The 12,532-nt window shown below is 44.6% G+C and overlaps 1 protein-coding gene across 2 annotated transcripts in view; it reads left to right on the top strand.

Annotated features, from left to right (window-relative positions):
* Ebf2 (EBF transcription factor 2) overlaps positions 1–12,532 on the top strand; it is a 207,663-nt gene that overhangs the window by 128,679 nt on the left and 66,452 nt on the right. For both annotated transcript variants that reach the window (XM_021181503.3, XM_085828729.1), the window contains one exon: positions 11,005–11,086. In XM_021181503.3, coding sequence (XP_021037162.1) covers positions 11,005–11,086 — 82 coding nt within the window. The remainder of the gene's footprint in view (positions 1–11,004; positions 11,087–12,532) is intronic.

Below are 12,532 nucleotides of genomic sequence, written 5' to 3' on the forward strand. Positions count from 1 at the left end.
GGATCTCGGGTGTTTTTGGCAGCCAAAATGAAAATGATTCCAAATACCATCAAAGAGGCTTCTAAGCCCCCAGCATGCACACAGTGTTTTGATATACAGTACAGTGTTAATAGCATTATCTCATCTAATACAACATACGGTTACTTTAATCCTCTCCCGCCTCTCTGATCTTGGAAGATCCGACGGATAGACAGCAAAGAATGAAACACTATATACAAGGAGACAAAGGGAGTCTTAGCCCCCATCCTCTGGGTGTGATTTTTTTTTTTTTGATTGTTCGAGTGCTGGCTTCAAATACGTACCATTATCAATACTGACTTCTGCATCCTCCATGCTAGTTTGAGTTTGTATGCGACATCAAACATACCTTTTCACACATGTTCCTTCCAGATTTTTTTTAACACTTACTTAGCAGTTTATAGAAGGAAGTGAATGATCTCCTCAAGCTGCTTACAAATTAAAAAAAAATCTGTGCTTATTAATTATGCAGGATTAGTCTAATTATAATTCAGCAAATTAATTAGCGACAGAAGGTGTTCTGAAACATTGGAGTACATTTGCATGTTAAATGGAGAGGCTAGTCTGTAATATATGTAAATTTATGCATGGCTTCATAGTTTAATTTAAAAATTTGCAGCTGCATATGGTATGGGAGCAGGTGAAAAGTCAGTTTTAGTTTAATGACGCTAACAAACATTGGATGGTGTCCTGTCTTAGCCAGAGGATGCACTCGTATCTGCTAATCTCTGAATCTGTCAGATGAACCTCGTGTTACAAAGATGCTCAAGGTCACTAGTGAGTGGACTCGTAGGTGCCATAGGTATACACTAATGACCTGGGCGGGAGAGTGGCGCTAGGAGACCAGCACCCACTCAGCTTTCTTTCTCACTGTCTCCTGTAGTGGGCACTTCCTCGCTGCCTTTGGTTTAAGGAGAGGTACATTCCAGTCTGCTGAAACAGGGCTATTTTTTTTTTTTTGTCTCCCTGGTATCAAATCTGGCAGGTGTAAAATAGCTGTCCAACCTTGATTCCCTTTCCAAATCTTCACATTTGCACTTCATTTCAATTTCCCGGAGCCGTGGGAAAGTTATTACTGAGTTATGAATTAATGGTAGGGTAGAGAGTTTTACACACTGGCCTCAACCATCTGGCAAAACAGTAAAAACCAGTGGACCAGGCAGCAGCAAAGGGCTCCCGGTGTAATCGGTGTTCACTGCTCAGCCTAGCAGAGATGAGTTTAGCTGGGAGGGCAGAGAACCAGAGGGGAAGGGGAGGGGAAGCCCGGATTGACGGGGACTGGGGCTGAGGACCCATTAAGCCGATGACTGGCTAATAACTTCATTTCTCTCCTTCATCCAAGGAGTCATGGTAGGAAAAGGAAAATAGATTTGTATCCTCACTCTGAAGTCTCAGTGAGAGTGTGTGTGTGTGTGTGTCGCAAGTGTGTAGGTGATTTGGTTTTACTGGGGTCTTTTTCCTTTCGGTGGTGAGAAGGGAAAGAAAAGGACAGGGTAAAGGGAGAAGTCCTGGTTTGAAAATTAAAGAAAGACTGGGGTATGGCTCAGTGGTAGAATGCTTGGCATAGCAGTCGCAAGGTCCAGGGATTGATTCCCAGCACTGGAATTTAAAAAAAAAATGATAAAGGAAAAAGATAGGTCTAAGTATGTCTCCAGGATCCCCAGAGACACCGTCCGAGACAACTAAAATGACAAACTCATTCTTAGGGTCTTTTCCAGTTCAAACCCAAAGAACTCTGTCATCAGCTTCATTAATGGCGTCGGATTTTGATCTGGGTGCAAAACCAGAGACTCGTCCTGAGAGACGTTTTCTCCCCTGGTGCTGAATAATGGAATTTAGGGGAATGAGACTGGATATGGAATACAATACAAACGTTCCGCGTAGAAGCCTGGTCTTGAGCAGCCAAAGTGTGCTGTTACCTGGTCAGGATTAAGAGGGCAGGGAGAAGAGGTGACGCCCCCTGCTTGGAAGGCATTGGGAAATGGCTTTGAAATAAAGTCTATGGATAAGGGAGTCAGATTTACACAGTGCAGGGGGGGGGGGGGGGTCGGGGGGGAGGTCCTGCCTCCTGGTGCCTAAATGAATACAACAGATCCTACCCAGGGGGCACCACATTGAGGAGCAGAGATCTATGGCCACACTGACATGCCAGGAGCTTGTCACTGAAGTACACAAGGAATGGAAAATGATCCTGAGGGCGTGTTGCCAGCGAGGAGCTCTGCGTGGACTCTGAGTACTGACCAGGTTTGTTGCAGTGTGGAGGACTTTCACCAGCCACCGCTTGTTGGTTTTCTCCTGCAATCCTGTTGGACTGGATTAATTCGTTGCTTTTTTTTTTTCTATCTTTTTAATATGTCCCCCAACAATGGAGGGAAGTTCAAGTAGAAAGTACATGGGAGTGTTGGAGGGGCACCCTGTCCTGAGGGAAACCAAATCTAACTTTGAGGCAACCCCTGTGGAGTCCTGATGTTTTAAAATAGAGTGGGGAGAGGGCTCAGCAGGGAAAAATGCTGGCTTGCAAAGATGAGGATTTAAAATTGAGCTTTAGAACCCAGGAAAGAACCAGGTGTGCTAGCATGTGCGCGTGATCTGAATGTACATTTATGCAGGCATGTGATCCTAGTGTGATGCTGGTGTTGGGAGGTGGTGTGAGGAGGGTACCTAGTGCTTACAAATGAGCCAGCCACACCTAGGTGGAGATCACCAGGACAAGGAGAGACCCCATCTCAAAAAGCAAGATAGGGATTGATTGAAGAAAACATTATCATTGACCTCTGGCCCCCGTATGCACCCTCATATGTTCCTCTGGCCCCTACATGCACACACATATGTTCCCCCACAAGTATCATGGGAGCGGAAGGTACAACACAGAGGAGAGGAATAGAAATGTGCCTAGCAAAGGACGCCACCTCACTGTATGCCGGGCACTTACCCAGACATTTTACACAGATAGCAAATGCTGGCCTTGGACAGTCCCTAATTTCGAGATGAATATTAAGCAACAATAATCACACTGCCATTCACAGTGGCGTTGAAGTCACCTGACAGAGGCTTGGTAAGGGCTCCCCTTTAGCTGCCACACATGACCCGGGAGTTATCAGCTGTCAAAGGAAGTAGTTGTCTGGTCTGTTTAAAAATCTCTACCCTCAAAGAGCATCCTTGCTCTTAATTACTTAAAACTCAAGTTTAGTGTTTTCTAAGATCGTCATCAGCATCGCATGTACCACTCACTGATGTCTGCCTTCTTCCTCCATGAAGTTTGGCGAACAAATGGTCTGCGTCGTCCTCATTCGATTGAGGAGCTTTCCAGGTTTTCTCCAGGGCCCTGCAGCTCTTGGGGGCCATGCTTACATAACCTATTTGAATTCTTGAGGTGTCTTTTAAGTGTTTGATGGAGCCCCCATTTTCTTCTACACACTCCAGTGTCACCACTGGGGCTCCAGAGCTTTCCAGACCCTGATAGAAACAATAAGCACTTTTTGTTTATATGCTCGTTTGGTTTTGCAAAGAGAGAAATGACTTCACACTTGCTTCCAGAAGAAATGACATGATGGTCCCCATGGAGACCTATGGGGCGCATGTCCCAAAAGCGAAGAGCTGCTTGGCAATGTGTTATGAGCTTGAACGAACTCCCCATGGAGTAACAATTTGCTAAGATTCAGAGAGACCGGAGCTTGGCTCCCTACCCACTCTTCCACAGACGAATGTTTTCACCTTGGATAATTAATCTGGTAAGTTTAGAGAAGTTTTAAGCTTTTCCATAGAACCAGGACATTAAGGTGCCTGCTCCAAGTCACAAGGATGTAATGAAACCATGCACAGCAAGTGATGTGGCAGTCCATTATTATTACTGTCAGCATAGACTTTGAGTCAAGAGGGCCTAGCGGGGATAATGGTAGTTGGAAGCAAGAAAAATTGTTACTTAAAAATATTTCTGTTGCCCCAGAGTGAGGGCACACACCTTTAATCAGCACGTGGGAAACTCAGGCAGATGGATCTCTGTGAATTCAAGACCAGCCTGATATACATAGTACATTCCAGGCTATCCAGAACTACATAGTGAAACCTTGTCTCAAAGTTTTAAAAATTTTCAAATTCCAGTAGCCTTTTACTGAAATAATCCAGGTAAATTCGTGTTAGCGATAATACGTTTTCTTCTTTAAGAAAGTCTGAGAATGCCGGGCAGTGGTGGTGCACGCCTTTAATTGCAGTACTTGGGAGGCAGAGGCAGGCAGATTTCTGAGTTCGAGGCCAGCTTGGTCTACAGAGTGAGTTCCAGGACAGCCAGGGCTACACAAAGAAACCCTGTCTCGAAAAACAAAACAAACAAACAAACAAACAAAACCCCAAAACAAACAAATAAACAAAAAGGTCTGAGAAGAACAGGGATAGTTCTCTCTGCTCATATATCATGGTTATAGTTTAAATGTCTTTTCCTTTTAAATTAAATGGAGAAGATAGAATATCAGCTTACAAAAAAAATGGCTGCAACCATCCCTCCCCCTCATCATCCCTAACCATTTCACCATCCACGGATAAGGAAATTATCAGATGGCCATTCAAGCCAGTCAGTCAGAACTTTCCATCCACCCTGCCCATGAGTCTTGTTGGGCCTTCTTGCTAGCTGCTTCAGCCTTGCTTAGGCAAACCTCAAATACCAACCTCTCCCATGCTATACCCGCAGCTTGTTTCTGGAAGTAACAAGACACCAGTGGGAGCTTGGCTATTCAGTCTCTCCTGCCAGCTGTCAAGAGTTCTCACTGGGTCCTTAAAGCTCCAGGGCCCTGGGTGGACTCCTTAGGGATCAGACTTCTCAAGGTTACTTTATCTTCAGGCCAAGGTTCGGCCTTATGTGTCTTAAATTTGGAGTCTTTTGGAGGCATTTACTTATTTATTTATTTATTTATTGATTGATTGATCGATTGAATGGTTGATGATTGATTAAAGACATAGCCTTCTTTTTTTAAAAAAAAATTATTTATGGCCGGGGATGGTGGTGCACGCCTTTAATCCCAGCACTCGGGAGGCAGAGGCAGGCGGATTTCTGAGTTCGAGGCCAACCTGGTCTACAAAGTGAGTTCCAGGACAGCCCGGGCTATACAGAGAAACCCTGTCTCAAACACACACACACACACACACAAAAGTATTTATTTCATGTATGTGAGTACATTGTTGCTGTCTTCAGACACACCAGACAGGGGCATTAGATCCCAATTACAGATGGTTGTGAGCCACCATGTGGTTGCTGGGAATTGAACTCAGGACCTCGGGAAGAACAGTCAGTGCTCTTAATCGCTGAGCCATCTCTCCAGCCCAAGATATAGCCTTCTTTTAAATGCTGGAAGGCTCAGAAAAGACACTAAAGATCAAGATTAGGGAGAGCTCTCTGGTGTTTTTTGCTAGTCACAAGGGTAAGCCAACCCCACGAAGGCTTTCTCAGCACTAACAATGGGGTCCATGTGTCCATCCAGCACAGCTTCTCACCTTGGAACTAGAGACTAGATTGCTAGATCTCCTGAAGGAGGAGACTATATGGAAAAGTCCTCGGAGAAGAGCGGACCCGTCCATTCCTTTTCCTTGGCACTCTGCCCTCTGGTGTGGACATCCATACATTTAGTAGCTGAAATGCATTAAGGGAAAGGGGCTATTGTCTTTCTTGGATCACACATGAACAATGAAAACCAACTGGATTTTAATTTAGTGGACTTTAAAAACGTTTTGATAGCTAATCCAGATAAAAGGTATCTTCCTCACAAATCCATGGGCACTTCCCTTTATATATCCACATGATCTATGAGAATACAGTAGCCAGACATTTGGCTCAGCTTAGAGACTCTGCCTGCTTTTGTGGCTATCCAGTAGGTATAGCATCATTGTGCTTGGCCTTTTGAGCACGTGTGGCATTATCTTGTCTATAGCATATGAGACATGGTTATGTCATGACAGAATCTGAGAACATACAAAGTTAGACTTTCCGGTTTGAAGGGAGTCAGGAATGAAGCTTCAAAGGGAGTCATTTTACATGAAGCATACATAGTTCTGTGTGATGACAGCTGTTACTCGTGTGCATCTCCTTGGTGTGCACAGCTGTACATGGTTTTTCCTGAGTCTTCTGTGATGGGTGACTGACAAGGCTTGGCATTAGAAAATTTAAAGAAGGAATTAAGGCCGGGCGTGGTGGCGCACGCCTTTAATCCCAGCACTTGGGAGGCAGAGGCAGGTGGATTTCTGAGTTCGAGGCCAGCCTGGTCTACAGAGTAAGTTCCAGGACAGCTGGGCTACACAGAGAAACCCTGTCTCGAAAAACAAAAAAACAAAAAAAAAAAAAAGAAGGAATTAGATCTTAGATTTTAAAATTGGAGCTACACTGAACAGTCTCTTCCATAAACTCTGAGAGGCAGGACACTGCCTGGGATCCTCAAATATGAGCTCAGAGTCCTGGAGTCTGAAAAGAAGAGGGCCCAATAGTTGTCTTCTCTGTGATTTTGTGGTGCATCTGCCTCAACCATTAGGCATTAGCTTTGACCTCTGTTGTACAATAGTTTGAAATTCAATTTCTATTCAAGATGGGTCAAGGCAAGTTTAAGCCATCTGAGAATGTCACTGTGTTCTTAAACAATGCAGAATATCCTAATATCCCAGAGATTGGGAAGGAAAAGGTATATTTCCTTGAATACCATGTAATAAGCTTTGATCTTATTTGGACTCATGTCTAGATGTTTCTAGAATCATTTGAGACCCTGGAGTAAAAGCACATTCTGAGTAGTTTGGTTGTGTGCCTCACAAGGCCGAGACCTTTGTTGCTGTGTGTGACCTTTGGTGGCATCCAGAACACACTTAACCAATGAGACAAGAAACAGAACCAGCAGAGGTTTTCAAAGTCAAGGGTGTTTTTCTTGGTGACCATCTTTGGCCTAATGTTTTCTTCTTGGGTATAGTGTACCTTTGTGGGAGGGTACCAGAGTCCTCCTTCCTCATTACCCTGTTCATTTATTTATTCTCCTCCCCCCTTAAGTAGGTGGCCTTCTAGAGAGAGAAAATCGGCTTTATTGAGATGTAATTTACCTATTATGATGCTGACCCTTTGAAATGGGTACTTCAGTGTTTTTAAGTATTTGCTGGTGATGATGGAGCCATCACTAAGGTGTAAGGAACACAGAGCACCAGATGGCGCTGGTTGCCAGAGAGAACCAGGTTCCAGTTTTATGTCCACACTGATCCCTGATAGTTTCCTCAAATACCTGGGGCCTTCCTTTCTGTGACTCATGAGATGATTCTTCGCGGAGAGAATTGTTTTGAGACTTAAAATGGTGCCCCGTATACCATAGTACAATATAGTATCTCTTTCTCTATGGCCTCACTGTTTTGAGTTTCAATTACCCATGGTCAATTGTGGCCCCAAAAATATGAAATGGAAAATTCCAGACATGGACAACTCATGGATTTTAAATTTCTCTACATCACAGTGGACTTTAATGACTGTTTTATTTCTTTTCTTTTGTTATCAGTAGGTTCTTACCTCAAAGAGACTCTTTCTGGAAGGCTCTCACTTCTGCTCTTGATTTAATTTTCCCTATCATAGAACATGGATATTGCAATGAACATCAGATTAATCCAGTTAAACATTTCCTTAAACAGTCAGAGAAACTAAGGCCCAGGAAAGGCGGGAGGGGTCTAATCACAAGGTCAAGGCTAGCTCAATTCCAGCATGTATTTGTTAGAGTGGAGCAAAGCCTTCTGGGAAGGCACTGCCCCGGTGATCTAGGAATCCGGCTGGAATACCAGGCTCTGGAGTCCACTCATTGACCCCACACCTCCAAACCTCTTTCTGCAAAAGCAAGGCTACTCTTGCTGTTGTTTGGGTTCACTAGTTAGGAATGTAGTCGGAAGACTGGCAAACTGCAGCATGCTAAGTGCTTATAATATTCATGAAGTCACTGTTGTTTAGAAAAAGTGGAAACAACTCCCATTCTGAGGAGAATCAGCACATTTGGTCTGAATCTTGGAATTTGGGGGGGGGTGCTGTTTCTGAATAGAGAGGGCTGACATTCTCCAGGCACCTCTGGTTTTGGAGGGATCAAGACTCAGGGGATTCTGAGAGAATCTGTTCCTTGCAAGTTACTCTGTGGCTAATGAATGATATGGATCATGAAGAGTTTTGCACCAAGCGGTTGGGAAAAGGGAGTGTGTGCGTGTATGTATGTGCATGTGTGTGTGTATCTGTATGTGTGCACATGTGGTGTGTGTGTGTGTGTGCGTGTATGTATGTGCACGTGTGTGTGTATCTGTATGTGTGCACATGTGGTGTGTGTGTGTGTGTGCGTGTATGTATGTGCATGTGTGTGTGTATCTGTATGTGTGTATGTGGTGTGTGTGTGTGCGCGCATGTGGTGTGTGTGTGTGTGTGTGAGAGAGAGAAAGAGAATGTGGTGTGTGTGTGTGCATCTGTGTGTGTGCATCTCTGTGTGTACATGTGATATGTGCGTGTGTGCATGCATGTGTGTGTTTATGTATGACAGAAGTCATCAGTAAAATATTGAGAGAAGATTTGCCAATGTTTGTAAGCCTTAGAATTTCTTTTAATTAATTTTTAAATTCACATATAAAAACATCCACAGCAGCACTTCCAGTGTTATCCATTTAGCAGTTATATATTTAATAATGTAACATTTCCCCATCCCCCCACTTCTCTTTCCACTGCTTCTTTCTCCTCTTTTGTGAGCCAAAATGCTATATCCTTGGTATGCAGGGGTCTGCTGTATAGGTTACAAACAGCCCTCAGACAAACAAGAGAATCAAAATTGGGTGTTTTCCGTCCGAAGAACTGTTTAGGGTTCTAATTTAAAATGAATAAAGCCTTTCACCAGGCAGAGTGTTTCCCTAAATCAACTGGATTTTATGTAAACATTTATCTCTTTCACACTTTTCCACCTACCACACCGTCCCCGTAGTAATGGCTCGGTGAACATTAATGCTTTCACCAGATCCTTTTTTGGAACAGGAGTGGGGGAGGAGAGGGAAGTGCGCACAGGGCACGCAGAACACATTTTCTGGAGCCCAGTTGTTGAAAAGGCAAAACTTCAAAAGCCAAGGAGCAAATGAGAAGATGCACTCAACCTGGCTTTGACATGGGCAAAGATGTAAATGACCTCTGGCAGGTGTGTGTGTTGGGGAGCAGATATGGTGTGGGGTAGCTGTGGGCATCTTGTTTGGAAAGAGGCTCCAGCGAGCAAGGCAAGACCGTAGTAGATTCTCTGGAGCAGCTCTGAGGGTTTGTGAGTGCTCATGGCTGGTGAGGGTAAGGGATGCATTTCTCTACCCAGAACAAAAATGCTTGCTTTCAGTCCCGACTTAAACAAAAGCCTGCCTCTCTCCTAAGCCCACCCAAGTGAGCCCAGGCAGACATCCCCCGCACTTCTGAAAGCTGGGGCAGGTTATAAGCAGTCCATACTGTGCACAGCAATGAACTGATTTCTTTGCCTGGTCCTTCTGGAGAATTTTGATCAACACCCCCTCACCGCCATGACACAGAAAGCCATGCCTGACCTCCCACATACCCCATACAAGATAGCCCTAGAGACAAGCCCAAACCAGATGTTAAATAATGGAAAAAAATTTAACCGTCATTTCCAAATTTGAATCCAACCTTATTCATAGATAGGGTTGGGAGTGTGTTGCCCAATGTTTTTTAGCAGAGATTAAGAGACCAATTCTCCCCCTCGGTCTGTTACCTTACTGGCATCTTCTCATTGGCTTTTTTTTTTTTTTTTTTTTTTTTTAGTGAAACATACAGTTAATTGGAGTGCTTTCAAATTCTTTTGTGTGGTTGTTGGTTTTTTTTTTTAAAGCAAAAAACAAAACAACAAAACAGGCAGAAGGTCATGTCAAGAGCCTCGCACCAACCTGTGCTTTTAAAACAGAATTTTCTTAAGACTGGTTCATTTCTACTTATTTTTATTGGTAAATCCTGGGGAAAATGTATATCTTTTCCTTTAAAGTTCTAATTCAAGGCGTAGATGCGAGAGTTCTGAAGGGACCTTGGGACTGCGGTAAAATTTCGTTGTCATAGTAACAGAAAGGGAAATAGGCCTAGCTCACCTGGGACTTCAGCACTGCAAAAGCTGGATTTTTTTTTTAAAGGACTCTGCAAGTGAAATAAATGAAAAACTTATTTATTTTGAAACAAAAAAATTTTAAAATAGGAATGAAGCAAATTCCTGCAAAGGTTCCTTTTGCCATATTTCTTGATTGGTGCAACTGTGTGGCTGGAGCGAGATGCCCAGTTTTGCAATGACACAGATCATTTAATGGAATATGGGCTTCAAAAAAGAAAAATCATGTCTTACAAACAATAACTACAGATCGTGATTTGTGTTCGTCTGGATCGTCTCTAGAGGGACTGAGGGGTCGTTTCCTATTTGCTATTAATCATGAATGCCTGGGGTGTCCTGGCCCGGTGGACTTGAGCTTTAGATAATTATATAGTATTTTATTATTTCTGCACGTGTCGTGGGAAACTCTGAGACCACCTTTAGGTGTGAGCATAAAGGTATTGTGTGGCCAACCAAAGGTACAGACACGAGGAATGTCATAGGTTCTGAGCCTTGTCCTGTCCTTTTTAACCCAGAGTGATACTTTCTGTCCAGCAGGGGCCACTGCTGTATTCAGAGGCCTCTTTTGCAGACTGAAGGTGGGTGGGTGTGCGGACCAGAGCCCAGATTGGGAACCGCTTAACAACCCCCCACTGTGATGGAGCAAGGGGGCTCTGAGCTTGCCATCGAAAACATCCAAATTTGCAAATTACAGAGGGTCAGCAACGTTCCTCTCCCAGGCATGGCTGGTTGAAATTCCCCAGACCTGAAACACAATCACCTATTTTTTTTTTCCTCCTCAAATCAAATCTAATAGAACACAGATAGAGTCTCTCGTTTAAAAATGTTTACTGGGGAAAAAAAAAAAAACTAACACGTTGCTTTCTCTTCACAGATTCTTTTTAAAATTTTTCCTGAAGTGCAATCAGAATTGTTTGAAAACAGCGGGAAACCCAAGGGACATGAGACGGTTCCAGGTAAGGGGCCCTGAGGATCACACCTATTAAATAAGTCACCCTGTTTCTCTCTCTCTTTCTTTCTTTCTCTCTCTCTCTCTCTCTCTCTCTCTCTCTCTCTCTCTCTCTCTCTCTCTCTCCCTCCCTCCCTCCCTCCCTCCCTCCCTCCCTCCCTCCCTCCCTCTCTCCCTCCCTCCCGCCCCCAATCCATCCCTCCTTTATAGCATTAAGGATACAAAAGATAACATCGATGGTAACCTCCCTCTACCAGGATGGAGGCTTTTTCTTTTTTCATTTTGTAGTGTTTAGGGTTTTTTGCCTCTCCTGGCAGAGCCTCATGGGAGAGGCACCAGCCCGGGCTAGAGATTTGATTTCCAGCTCTCAGGCTGCCCCTTGCGCTCACAGCTGCCCGCAGCAGGGGCCATGTTCTTGATACTCAGCCACCTTGGGATTTTTCAAAGCTGCTTCTCTATGTGTTTTCTGCAAGCCACAGCCCCAGTCCTTCTTTTTCCACCGGTTAACTATTCGGTGGTCTCTCAGCCTGTTGGAAAGTAGCAACCCAAGCAGCCATGGTCACTTTAAGACCGCAGCATGACAACAAGACCCCGGGGATGGTGACCCAGCTGCCTGACAGTGAAATCTGCCTCCGATTTCATCACCTCTGCCACTGATCGGGTTGAGGAGACAGCTAATAAACAGAGCTGGAGCAGAGTGTTTGGTTAGAGTTGGGAGCAAGTGCAGCTGCTTGGCTCCCTTTCTGACGATCAGAAGGACTGTATTTAACTCAACACATGGCTCTTCTGCCATCCATGCCTGCCATCCATGTGGAGCGCTCTAGAGTTCCCTATAGAGAATATGAATGTATTAAAGCATGGCGCCGAAGCACGTGACTCAATGGGGTGAAAAAAACAAAACAAAACCAGGGCTGGCTAGACTAGTGCCTCAAGAGAAGGAAGGTTCTAGATGATGCGGAAACTTGACCCTGCTCCAAGAAAGAAGGTATCATAACCAGGAGGACTGGTCACAGACCCCCCCCCCCCACACTCCCCAGATCGTGGGTGCGCAAGCGTCAGAGCTTCCGGGTTTGTGTTTTGTTATAGCCTTGAAATGGGCAATTGTGTGATATCTGTTTACTTCATGCTGGACCCCAGCAGTTATGACTAGTCCCACCTGTCCTTGGGACAGTGTCTATGGTGAAGCCAAATGTCAAAAGGGTGTTGGGGTACAGAAACGCTGAAGAACTAACAGAAGCCCTGGGTGTGGCTCAGGAAGGGAGTGTTTGCTTGGCTAGGGGAGTTCTGGGTTCAACCCCCCAGTACTGAGAAGAGAAGAAAGTAAACAAAAGAGAAGGGAACAGAGGGAGGGACAAGAGAAGTCAAACAAAAAGTCCTGAGGAGTGCTGGGTACTCAGTAGGCCAGGGCAAATGCATCTAAAAGCGTCCATCCTGCAGCCACCGCACTGCAAAC

The sequence above is a fragment of the Mus caroli genome, unplaced genomic scaffold, assembly GCF_978045245.1.
Source record: "Mus caroli unplaced genomic scaffold, Mus_caroli_1 scaffold_12, whole genome shotgun sequence".
In the NCBI taxonomy this organism is placed as follows: domain Eukaryota; kingdom Metazoa; phylum Chordata; class Mammalia; order Rodentia; family Muridae; genus Mus; species Mus caroli.